The following is a 13,436-nucleotide window of genomic DNA, read 5'->3' as shown; positions in this document are numbered from 1 at the left end:
AGTGTATGGCATAGCCGCTTGGCTTTCGAAGCCTCTGGCTTACACCGTGGCCAAGGGACCGCGACAGGCTACACCGTAACCACGTGGCGATATGCTTGGTTCCAGCGAGCGAAATAGGACGACAAGGTGAGCGGCTTAAGTGTTCTGCACTTAAAACACACAGACGCGGCTTCACCGAGTCGGCGCTGAAGGCGCGAACGCGCAGTGAGCTTGGATGCAGCTAGCGCCTGGTTGTATGGTTCTCTGATGCCACGCTTCCTCACTCTATTCCCCAATTCCCCTTTCCGCACCCTTCCCCTTATAACGAACCAGTTATTAGACGCTTTCACCGCGTAGCCGCACGATGCGCTGGCTTGACCTTTGCTTTGCTTGAAGGTCAGACTGGTGCTACGAGGAATGAGCCGTTGTCTGGATTTGGCCTGGATTAATATTAAGCTTTGCTTAAAAGAGAGGCCCGTATGTTTTAACAAATGAGGTGTGGGTGAGGAAAGCATAGAAAGCGTAGCACGTATTCATGACGGTCTGCCTCACCATTTGACTTGCACTAAACAGAAGGCTCACGCCAACGAAAACATGAATCATGATGTTGTGCGAGCACTCCCTCGCCAGCCTTGACACCTGCGTGAAAACAGTCACCAGATCAATTACAGTGGGGAAAACACAAAAGTAAGTCTAAACAAATAAATCATTCATAGCGACAAAGCAGAATCACTCCTGGGACTTCTACTTCTGTGCAACAGCTGTTAGGTAAAACACACTGTTGAGACTAATCATTTATTTTTTGTTTGACACCTTAGAATTTGCTCGAGGGGCAGAGGCTGAAGGCAACAGTACCGGGCTAGGCCTACATTCCTCTGCTGTTCACAGTAGATACAAAAATTTCAATAACACAATGACAAGTTGATATGATGTGATTAGGCTGCGTTTATTTTCACAATTCTCAACTGACGGAGAGGCGCACTTCGGTAAAGCAAATGGGGATGCATGGACAAGTGTAACGAAGTCAAACAGGCCATCTCCGCAGTTACCCAAGGGTGCTATTACAGAAGGCCTGAGATTGAGTGGAACTCGGGCAACACGAGCTCTAGCGACGCCCACGTAACGTAATGGCAATATTTCGGGGCGGAGTTCAAGCGCTTTAAAAATGGAGTTCATGCTATTTGCTGATTATTGGGGCGAGGTAGCTGGTCCAGGGCAGCGTGTTCCAAGGAGGTGCAACTAGGGCGTGGGGCGTTTTTCGCGGCATTCTCTCGCTCCACTGCTGCTCTGGTGGCTGTAATAAGGTAGCGAATTGGGTGAGTTGGAGTGCGTTCATGCATAATGGTCAGCGCATACGAAAACAAGACAAGAAGACGGACAGAGCTTGTGCCATCCTTACTCTTCTTGTCCGGTTTTCGTCGGCGCTGACCATTAGGAATGTACACATTGTGGCTACTGGGGGCAAATCCAACTACGTTACTTTACCGAACTTTTATCTTATTAATCCGTATTTCACTACAAAGTTAGTTTATTTTTCATTTTCCGCGTTCTTATGAGCTTTTTGTTTAAATTTGCCATCTTAAGAAGCAGTCCCTGCCCATTTCTGCCATCGGTGGCCGACAATGCAGTCACGTGACTCAGCCGACTGGCAAAAAAAGAAAGCAGGTGATGGAAACGCGCCACATTCAAAGTAGTAATGTTTCGAAACCCTCCGTGCGCTTTCAGATACGAAATTCCCTAGGGGCACTTACGTCTGCTTCCGTGATTTGAAGACGAAAGCTCGGCGATTCCTAATAACAACTGATACATTGTACTTGCGATACTTATTACCAACTCATAATTATAACTGCGATAATTCTTAACCGATATATTGCACTCGCGTATTTTTCCTCGCTTTTATTTCTTAGTCTTTCAGCATAAATGTTGGCATTATTTCGACCGACTTCTTTTCTGCTATACCGTGTTTGCGTTAGTTTTTTGTCTTTTATTTCGCAGTGAACTCGTCAGCAAGAAGACTGGCGCACACCACAGCCTCTCTATGCGCGGCTGGTGTGCACCTGTCCTTCTGATGTGCCATCACGTTCACGTGTAACGCGGCACGCCTTATTCTACAACTTATACTTTTCCAATTCACAGTTTTGTAAATTTTCGAAAACCGAGCCCATTCGCTCCTCACAGCTCCCGATTGCGGGGGAAGTCACTCGATTGGACATGTGCTACGAAGAAAGGAAAAGCAACAACCACAGCTTTTCAAACTTGTTTCGTTTATTTCACTTTGCTCTTCACAGCTCTTGTTCGACGAAGCTCTCTACAGTCTTTGTTTTTTTATGGACTCTATACCTTCACCCTCCTTCCGGCGTCACGCTGTTTCTTTAGGTCTTAACTCTTTGCTTCACAAGCTTTGCATGGTCCGCTTCCGGCCAGCCGACAAAGACGTTGGACAAGGGCCCGTTGAAATGCGTAAAGATCGCCTCCGATAATAGACACACGCCTTTGATTGCATACTATGCTGCGTGTAAAGTTTTCGCAAGAATGGTGTCACATGCAACGCCTCATGAGAAAGCATCTGCTGCGCGGACGATAAATGACGAGCACGGTCTTGGAACACCCCATTGGAAAAAATGACGAGCACGGTTTTGGAACGCCACATTGGAAAGTTTTACTAGCAGACGATGACTGAAGCACGGCCACTCGATGGAAACCTCCTTTCCACCGAGCGGTCGCTACTGACGCGTACGCTTCGGCTGTAGATGGATAAACGCATCGTAGAACCTGCGGAAGCCATGTCCGTAGAACCACCTAAAAAGGCGAAAAACATGTCTGCAGTAATCCTATTCCGCACACACCGGCTGACTGTCGACTACGGGCGGTCGCTGGTGCGGTCGCTACCAACGCTTCCGTGGAAGGTGTCCGAGGCGTAAAACCGCAACGCACACAACACTTGTTCCTCGCAGTCATGAAGGGAAAGCCCCCTGAAAGTCGTCGCAAAGGGGGTCGGGCACCTGATGGCTGCGCAGCCAATGCATAGAACTTTCGCGAGACGAAAAAGGGTTTGAAATTCCTCCTCCACTAAAGAAAAAAACTCTTTCGGGGTAGATATATGCCTGCTACGGCGACCGGGAACGATGAACCACGCCGCAGCAGCCGCCAACACGAGCGTCACGAAATAAACTCGGTCATGCAATATCAATCTCGAGTCTCCTCCGAGTTCTCGTGTCTATCACACACACCCAGCCCATTCGCGGGCGCGGTGTATAGCGACCGAAACCCCACCCAACCATGGCTGCCATGGCGTCCACTTCGCCGGTGGGGTAGCGTCACAGCCACGAAGTCACTTGTATTTGATGCCCCGGTAACAAAGCTTAGCAGCAAACAATGAACGAACGAAGTCCCCAGGCCACCATCAGTCAAATGCTGCCACAGTCGCGGGGGAGTACGGTCCGAACGGAGTTCGCTCTAGTCCGAACGATTGGAGGGGCCAAGAAGACAAGATTTTCCCGCGGCAGCTGTATCCATGCACAGCAAAAACACAATCGACGACAGATGACACACCTTAAACGCCTAAAACGTACTCGTGAAATGTTGAAACACGATCATCATCATCATCATCATCAGCCTATCTACGCCCACTGCAGGGCAAAGGCCTCTCCCATTATTCTCCAATTACCTCGGTCCTGCGCCAACTGCAACCACTTCATCCCCGCAAACTTCTTCATCTCATCTGCCCATCTAACTTTCTGCCGCCCCCTGCAACGCTTGCCTTCTCTAGGGATCCACTCTGTTACCCTTAATGACCAGCGGCTACCCTGCCTTCGCATTACATGCCCTTGGGAGAACATTCCTGCTCCATTGGGAGAACAGGAGCAAGTGGGAAACACGATCATGACACGCTAAATTGGGGTGATGTCTGATACTACGCCCGCAGCCCACATGTAAACAAAGCCGGTCACGTTTGACATTCGGGAAAAAGGCGCGTTCCTTTCGGTACAGTGAACTGCTGCGCTTACTTCGTTTGGGCTTGCACTGAGCTGCACTGGAGCCACCCTTAAACCACGTAGCAAGCACATTTCAGTGGAAGAACCGAACACCGAGAAAATTGGTACCGCCCCGCGCCGGTTTTGGAGGACGGAGCTTAAAAAAAGGCTGGGGCAAGGCCGGAGTTTTAAAATGAATAGCTGGGTTACCTACTGTGCGCAACGGAGCTCATATTGCAACTCTATCGATTCTAAACGGCGCTGCAGTTGGGTGTTCGCACAAGCCGTGGTTTTTTAACGTCAGAGGCCTGGGCGCGCTGATAGTGCCAAGCGTGCCCCACGCGATTGCGCCGGTCTCGCTTGAGGTTTATCGGATGCTGTACTATCAGTGTTTTGGTAACTCGAGCAGCTGGAAACTCTGGAACGAGCTATCTCGGGCCTTCTGGAACAGCACCTTAGGTTGCGCAGCGTTAAGGTAAAATCCCTAGCACCAGCGGCCTGTCAACATTGCTTAGACCACGTCACCGACGGTGTTCATTCAGGCATCAGCAGTGGACAGAAATTTCCATTCTTTCCTTCTTTCTGTCTAAATTAAACACCGATCGTAACTAGACCTGTGTGAATTCTAACACCCGTGCGGAATTATTAGCGTCAATACAGCTGAGGGCGTCAACAAGCATCTTTATTATACTTTGATCTTGCTGCCGTTTACACCGCTCTCTCTAGCGCTTAGCAGTCTTTTTATGATTTGCTTTGCTGTGTTTTTATCTTTCCTCTTTTTCATGTCGTATTCAACCCCGGCTATTTATTTATTTATGCAACGTTAACTTTTATTATTTATGCAATGTCCTCTTTTATAAGACGTAACGCTCTAAGGTACAGGAGTGTACTGCCCAAGATATATTTGCACTGATAATAGGTGACATGCATGAGCCGGGACCAGTTTTAGTCGCATGAAAATCTTGTGACTATATATACTTCGTGTTCACCGTGCACTGAATCTGCGAAGGGCGCTGAAAATACCCTCAAAAAGGACTGGCGACGGCCATAAATCGAAGGAAAAAAACCGACCGCAGTTCCCCAATGCCCGCTTCTGACATAAAATCGTAACAAATTGGCGAAGACTTCTTGAACCATGCCCCAAGCAATGAAGATTTAAAAAATGTCTGTATATTTCACAACGCACGAAACTTCAGCTATGACACCTAAATTGTCTGTAAGAGTCTTGACGGCATTGTGTGCTGATAAGGCGACATAAAGATGTGTGTTTGGACCGGTGTACCTCATAGTGTCAACGAAGCTGTCAAAATGTCATATTGTGTTCCGGAATAGGACCTAAAAGTACAAACAAAGATGTGTCAAGTGCTGGAGGCCCTGTGCTACCGCTCTCAATGACAAGTTAACGCGTGAGGAAAACACCATTAACCATCTTAAGCGCCTGCTTGATAACTGATAAGCCAGTAGCAGTGTAACCATGCTGTTACCACTTACGTCATCATTTCAATCATTTTCTGTGGGCATACGCGGGTCTATCAGAAAGAGACGCGGATCCGTACGTCCATACCAAGGGCTTACTGTGTTCAGACTGCAGTTACCATAAACACGGTCCACCGATACTTCCCAGTTGCAGCTGTTGGAAAGGTGCCCTACTATGTTCACGGCGATTTTAGAATTACGCTTTTCCCACTTAGTCTGCTGAGCGTAACCGAGATGCCAAAGCAGTAATCGCGGGGAGGCATGTAGCCCGAAGACAGCTGTCACTACAGTTATTTTGAGCGTTTTTTGAACCTAATCAAGACAAGTTTGACACATCAGACTGTATATTGGCCGCACTGGGTTTGGCGTACTTTTATTCGATGGTTAGCTGGCAGTACAATTGTACATCTTTACTGAATACCAGACCCTCTACTCTCCCTCCAATATAAGTTTTATATTGCTTTGAAGAAGGGAATACAGTCCTTAACAGCGGCAGTTGTGCCGCTATTTGAAGCTTAATATAATACGTCATCATCATCTACATTACCAAACTATTTTTTCCAATGAACAATGAAAACCTCTGCCATAGACTTGAATCACTTCATCTCTAGATGGTTAAATTGATTCTTTGCATCTAAATCTTGTTATTTTGTATTTACACATAATTAACTGTCGTCGTGCACCTCTAGACCCATCTTTCGGCCGCCACTACTATTGGCTGGAACCTCCACCTGTTGTCACTTTTCCCATACGTGCGCGGGGCATGACCACTTCCACTCCTTCATTTGAGCAATGATGATTTATGGCCACCGTAAGTTTTTTCATGACCATATCATTTTTCGCACTTTTCCAGTTATACTTATAAGAGATAGTTTTAATAACAGAAATATATTGAAAAACGACACATTTAAAACATGCACATATAATGATGTTATATTTAAAGATAGTTATCGTAACCAAAAGTCGTATTTAGTAGATTATTTTATTTTATTTTATTCGTTCGTGCCTAAATAATATAGTCAATGGCTCATATCAATACTACTGGAAAGTAGCTCTATGGCATCTGAAAATAGCTGCTGTTACTGCTATTATCTTCCACATTAGTAGAAACAAAGATAAGTGAAGTTTCAGAACGAATGTTGTTTCATGACTTTTCGGTGTTATCTTGCATTGTTTATACTAACTAGCACGTGCAATTTGCAAAGCTACCACTCGACAGTGCTGTTTCTTCAAAGATTCGGCGTCGCACAGCGTTTAAAAAAACGCTTCGAAAATCACTGAAGTCAATTTCTTGAAGTCGTTCTTGTGGCTGCATTGCGCGGTTTAAATCACGTAATCCATTAGCTGAATGCTTATTTAATCCATTAAGCCGATTTTATAAACTCAATCACTATTTATGGGATTACTAGGGCTTCCGTTAACATATAATGGCACTGTGCCGGACCCCCGCTCCAACGATGATGACGCACATAATTTAAATGTGTTCTCATTGTGTCTCAGCCACCCAGATTTTTATGTTAACCCTTTTCATGGCTAATGTCGACTTAGCATTCGTTACTGCACAACTTGTTAAGGTTGAATATGCCATCAATCCGCTAAATTTAGCCATGCCGACTTGCCACTATGTCGTCATTAGCAAGTCGGCGGATAAAATGGCTGCGTGGGAAACGGAACTTTTGCGCAGACTGTTGACGTAAATAGAGAGAAGTAAATGAGGTGATATCTAAATGAGATATCTACACAATATTCGCATATTTTCCGTGGTTCTTCATGGAACTGCCGCGTCTTTCTTTAATATTTATACCATGCTTGTCGTTAGCAGAACACATTATTCGACTAGCTTCCGTTGCCCTAATGATCTGGAACTCAATTCGGCAACAATTGTAGCTACTTGTACCGCACGACTTGTCCGTACGACAACAGCAGGCGGGGTATTTCGCCCGCTTCGGGGGAACGTGATTACGATATCACTGTAGACTTCTCACACAATTAGGATACAAGAGGGCTACAAAACTTCGTTTTTCTTTATGTTACCTTGTGCGTTAACGAGGAACAGAAAAGTAACGACAAGACGTACAGAATAAACTGACACACGTGAACTGCCTGCGTTGAAAACACCGGTGAAAACAAAAATTCCCGAAAGGCTTTAGGAGCTGTCTGAGATCTGCACGATTCAGCAGAAACCTCAAGCCACCCACGCACCCGGTTCGTCGGGCGAAAGGGAAGATTGCTAGCCTCGCACCCAGCGGGCGTGGAACTATCAGCCTTTTGTCCTTTCTGATGTGTGCGCGCTGTCGCTGTCGCTTGGATTTCATTGGGCTGACCAGATGTTTCGCCGAAGTGTTCGCTAATCGTTAAATGGACCCTGCAACCCTTTTGTTCAACTTCTTTTGAAATCCTAAATGCTTGCATAACGTAGTCACCCAACACACCCAGTACTTAGATTAGGGTGTCGCAAAGTACCTCAGCTAAAATTACTGCTCAATACCCATCAGATAACTTGTAAACTCGCTCAAAAGATTTTGCTCTCTTTCACGGTCTTGCCGTTCTCCGACGGTTCAAATAACGTCACTAAGGCCATGAAGAAGGCCGGTTTTGCTTCAGTTGCAGCAATGAACGCTTTTCGAGAGCAACTTCAAAAAATAAAGCCACAAAAACAAAGGAGAAATGGAAGGCGTATCTCGTGCGAGGAGGAAATCACGCAGTGCCGCTCCGTGCTGGCGATAACTGTAGGTTTCGCAGTGGTTCCAGACGTGAAGGAAAGAGTGGAAGCGCTTATCAAAATTGTTGCAGGGTCCCTTTAATGCGTCACCCTAACGCCTGATTGCGACTAGCGTAGCAATTGCACTAAGCGAGTATGAAGGCGATCCGCTTTTACTTGACGGTGGTGCTTATGGCTTTGGTGACGAAACTTATATTAGCATGCATATTATGATGACAAAGAAGAGGCCCGCTCTTTTTGCAAGAGAGTGGTTCCCTCGTAGAGCATTTCTGCCGCTGGTTGGTGGTAGCATGACACCCAATTCTCTGCCAAGCAAGGGGAATGGGCATCGCCTGGCGCTGCTGATCAGTGATGGCTGGGGCAATATAATTTTAGGGCGATCGTCCTCTAGGCTGCGGTGGGGTTTGAGCTGAGAGCAATTCCGGTTCGAGATGAATTTCTCTTGAAATAAATTCGCTTCAGGCACCATTCCATCCTCTAAAACCCTTCTACTCTACTCACCAACAGAGAGAGAGAGAGAGAGAGAGAGAGAGAGAGAGAGAGAGAGAGAGAGAGAGAGAGAGAGAGAGAGAACGGACTTTGATGTGACTGGCGCTTTTAACCTGGTAATGGCGCCTGGCTTGCTACGCGAGATATTTAAAAATCGAATGACAATGAAAACTAAAACCACGAGGATGGCGATGATCCGCATGCTTGCACAGACTTCTTTATAAACACTTTTGTAGTCCTGCAGTCCTTATAAAAATCACTAGAGTTTTGTTTTCGTGGCTGGATCGTCAAGGACACGACCAGGTGCCCAACACGTCTCTCAATTCCAATCTTAAAGATAGCAAATGGCCCGGTGAGACTGAAAGGGACATTCTGGGCGCCGAATACCACGCGAAAATTCGTAAATGATGTCGTCTAAGTTCCTGCGCACGTAATAAAGTGGACACATTGAGGAGTTGGCCTGTTGGAGCTTTCAACGCAAGTGCCGTGCGAGGTGAAATTCAGTCGCGTGCGATGTAAAGCCGCTTCGTCATGCTTGCCAAGACCTTGTTGCATTTTCAAATTGCAGTTGGGTCAGTAGGCTCAAAGGCCGCGAATTAATGTTGCCCGGCAACCCACGTAGACCGCTGCAAGCTCCAAGCAACCCTTGGCGCAAAGTTGAAACATTCTCCCTCTTAAACAGGATAGGTAATACTAGTACTACTACGTGATGGGTGATCGAAGTCTATCCTTTCCACTTTAGCACAAGTTTCACAAGCAGGTGATTCGTCTTGAAAGGCGGCATAGAGACATACCACAATGTGGGTGATTTAATCAACAAGTGTTATTCTCATTAAAAGTCGACACATCCAAACAAAGATATGTTCCCACCAAAATCCGGACCGTCCCTTCTGTGGCGCCGTGGAAACGTGCTAGGCCTAAAACTAGGAAGTCAGTGAAAGGGAACCACGCTCTGCTACATACTTTTTTGACTCAGGTTGCTCGATTTTACAGGCGGTGTAGAGACATAGTGTAAAGTGGGCGAAGTAGGCTTCGAATGCTAATCTCATTAGAAAGAAGCGAGCATCGTTAATCAGAAATCATATTAGAGTAGAGAAAAGTTAGGGGGAAAAAAGTATTCGTAGTTGAGCAGATTCTCCAAAGCGGAATGCAGACACCAGTATGAGGAGAGAAATACCAGTTGGTGTTCTGACACGCACGAAGTGATTTTGTAAACAAATTCCGGATGGAAAGATCACAGAAAAATTGAAACACAACGATGTATTCCACTTAGGCACCACAAAAACCACGAGAACTATGACAGAGGACAAATAGCGGAACGTAATTCAGATAGTGTAGTATTGTAAAATTCCGCAGGGGCGCACTAAAATAAAGTGGCCATTACTTACGTGTTATATGCTACATCACATAAATGTGCGCCGTACAGAGCATTGTAAAATAAATCATCATGTTTTCAACAAAGTGATTAACAGCAATACCAGTCATAGCACATGTTACTGGTATGATCGCTACGGTTAGCACAGCCCGAAATATTATTACGGAAATACTCTCAACGACAACATAAACAGCGCAATGGACGTGACAAGGACGAACAACAGGACGATGCGCTGACTCTCCCGTTATTTTGGCTGTTTCTGCTGTCTTTGAAAATGTACTAACCTGCCCAAATTCATACATTGTTGAAATATTCTCATTATGCCCCTATTAGAATGGCATCATTGCCCCCGATGTTCAAGCCTTGCCTCGCTCACTAGAAATACTCATAAGCGACCAGAATTTGCTGTTTCCTGGAACCAGCATGATGCATTTTACAGGGCTTTAGTCAACAGACTTTTTACTGAACCTGTAAACACATGCTTTAAAGGGCTAGGACTCCCGGAAAATAATTAGTATCTAGAAAATGACTAGCGATGCATACTCCGTGGTAATCCTTCAACAGTGCACGGCGATTCTTCCTCGTAGGATTTTATGTCTTACAAAAATACGTTGCTGTATACTGAGCAATCGGGACATGTGGGAATTGCCAATCTGAGACACCTGTAACTATAGAACAAATTCTTGTGAACTTCTCGGGGTGACTTTTTGTTTGGCTATTGAGAACAAGTCAGCCACTACAGGGGGCTTGCATTAATTGGTCAGTTTCAAATCACTAGCATCCACTACAGTTTAGAATGGGTTTAGCGTAGGTTTGATGGGGCAAGTTGAGGAGTACTCTTGTATTCCTCTGTTTCGACAGTCGACGCGGTTTGCGCGCGCAGCTGTGATATTCGCAGCCTTGCATGTTGACTGCAATGACATGAACTTTCACGCGTGCCGGATATATTCATTCAATTGACGGCATTTATGAACGATATAATTTCTTAGTTTCACTGTATCCTGCTTGTACAAGCGACGCGTCCTTCTCACGAAACCTGTGCCGCGTACTTGGTATGTGACTGTAATGGTGAGCCACAATGGTGAGATGATATTGGTGCAAAGAAGAACAGCTGACAGCCTGCTCTGGTCTTGACTAACCGAAAAATGCTTACTTTATCTAGAGCTTGTTCTTAGCGTTATTGAGCCGCACATTTAGAATAAAAGGCTTAAACTTCAAGCGGAGAACGTGCAGAAATGGACAGTTTCGGGGTACACACAATGTTTGCGCGCGTGTTGCGAGAACCATTTAAAAATCCCAATGTGACAAAAGCTTCATTTTGTGCCCGCTTTTAATTGCTGTTGTCATGAAGGAACCAAAAGCTGAATATTGTGAAGGGGTGGCGAGAAGATTTCTAGCAGCGCACTGGTTTCTCTGTAAAAGGCACTAAATCCAAAACAAAACAAAAAGGAAAATTCTGAAAGGTCATGTTGCCAAACACTTTACGAAAAGCCCAATTATTAACGGTCTTTGAACCGAAAAGAGAATTTAAGAACGCGGGCTATCTGTTGCACGGGGCATCACTAAAAATGCTTAATTAAAATGCCACAGCTTGTTGGAAATGGGTTGCGAATCTTCTTTATTGCAGTAACGAACGTATAAAACGCAACAGCAAACGGGATTAAAGAAGCTGACTGCAGAAATGCGCTTTGAACGTTTTTCAGGCTTGTGATCGTCAACTAATGCTTTTCATCACAAAGCATTTAGCGCTTTCCTAAAGAATCACGAACCTTCGCAAGTTTCGGCTTTGTTTAATACGGTTCAGCATCTGAGCCTCATCTGGCATATATTTTTCGTGTGAGGCTGGCTATCACCTTGAGGATATTTTTAGCACTTAGATACCCACGCGATTGCACAAAGTGATACTACAATACCTCAAATGAAAACCAGCTTGCGTTGGCGTTGTTGGAATTTCTCCGTAAAGGCTACGACGTGCGCCATTATCTAATTGCTAAAATGAACATCGCCAAGACTACTACCGTTTACTACACTGAGCTTTCTTCTTGTAGCTCTTCACCTTTTAAAGATACTCTTGCAAAAGAAGCAGATAAATGCCATTGGGACCAGTGCCGATATTCATTACAACGAGGTGTTTTCACCTGCAGAGTTACTACAATGTACTTTTCCTCTACTTACTTGATGAGGCCGTCGTCTTCGCCTATGCCACGTTCTGTGTTCAGAGATTGCTAAAAGATGTCCTTTGCTTCGCTTACTTTCTGGCGCTTTCCGTAGGCGCACAAATTGGCGTGAATAAAATGAAAGGACCCAAGCGATATGTCACTTCACCACGGACAGGGCGCACAATCGTTTGTCTTCACCGTCAGTTGTCCTCGTAGTCGATTAACAATCGTTTTGAGGAGCGTTCGCTGGAACTGACGGTTGTAAAGACCCGTGTTTTATGACTAGTTTAGGTTAGTAAGTTCCGACAGGGGGGAAAGGCTTACCCAAGAAAACTGTAGTTCTTGACACCTACCGAAATATGTCCCGTGTAACTGAGGCAATACCGAAATCACAATAATACACAACTCCTCCAACAGCCGCGCGTTCCTGGAGTGGTGGCAGTCGTTGTTGTATCCGTAATAAACAACCGAATGAACACTCTTCCAGTTGTCCCCTGTCGCTGCGGAAATGGGGGTGGGCGCTTCTTCGGCAGCGATTCAATGTCTCTGACAGATCAGGTGCAGACGATCGTCTTCAAAGAAGATTTACGATATTGCGCTGTATTGCGAACGCAGGAGCTGAATACTGCCGTACCGTCCGCTCATATCTGGAATACTTGTAGAAACAGATCAAATTAAAGCTGGACTAAGATTCTTCGTGCTTTTTTCCCAGGCTGGTGTCTGCGAAAGGCGCAAACAAAAGTTCTGACGCGCAAGAGACAAACAAGGACTGACTAAAACGCAGGCTCGCTCAGCACTGGAGGCGAGAGTTCGACAGGGCGTCGGGTCGCGAGCAGGCAGAAAGGCGGCATGCCCGTTCCTGTTTTTGTCCGTCTCTCTCTCTGGCTGCGTTTCACGATACAACAGTAGGGGGGAGGGGTAAAAAAAATATAGTTGCGCACTCTGGTTACCTTGTAGCCGCTCTGAATGTGCTAATCAGTGGTTTCATTCTTGCTCGGTGCTCGTGCGCGCCGCTCAAAGGCAGTCTACGTATGATTTACACGAGGCGCGAGGAGTTCCTTGGTTGCGGTTTCTTCGTCTATCGATTGCTCTGCGTCCTCTTTTTCGTGTTGCGGTGTGTTTTTTAATGCGAATCATTTTTGAGTACGAAGTGGTCTTCACGAGTACAGCGTCGCTTCAGGGTATTTCAAACCGTTTTTTTTTATGCTGCCGGAGAGGAGAGCCGGGGCTCGCAATTTTACCAGCTAACGCAGAAGGCACAA

General features: G+C 45.8%; 1 protein-coding gene across 2 annotated transcripts in view; it reads right to left on the bottom strand.

Moving 5' to 3' along the window:
• Positions 1–12,751, bottom strand: part of LOC144141467 (trypsin alpha-4-like) — a 31,076-nt gene extending 18,325 nt beyond the window's left edge. The window contains exons 1-2 of one of the 2 annotated variants that reach the window (XM_077673022.1): positions 12,191–12,751; positions 532–618 (exon numbers count right to left, since the gene is read on the bottom strand). In XM_077673022.1, coding sequence (XP_077529148.1) covers positions 532–582 — 51 coding nt within the window. In that variant the 5' untranslated portion in view covers positions 583–618; positions 12,191–12,751. The remainder of the gene's footprint in view (positions 1–531; positions 619–12,190) is intronic. The other variant, XM_077673023.1, reaches the window with a different exon arrangement.
• Positions 12,752–13,436: the final 685 nt, after the last annotated feature.

Source organism: Haemaphysalis longicornis, unplaced genomic scaffold, assembly GCF_048455015.1.
Source record: "Haemaphysalis longicornis isolate Haplotype H1 unplaced genomic scaffold, Haemaphysalis longicornis Haplotype H1 scaffold_6, whole genome shotgun sequence".
NCBI classification, from domain to species: Eukaryota; Metazoa; Arthropoda; class Arachnida; order Ixodida; family Ixodidae; genus Haemaphysalis; species Haemaphysalis longicornis.
This window is presented reverse-complemented; position numbering and strand designations above follow the sequence as displayed.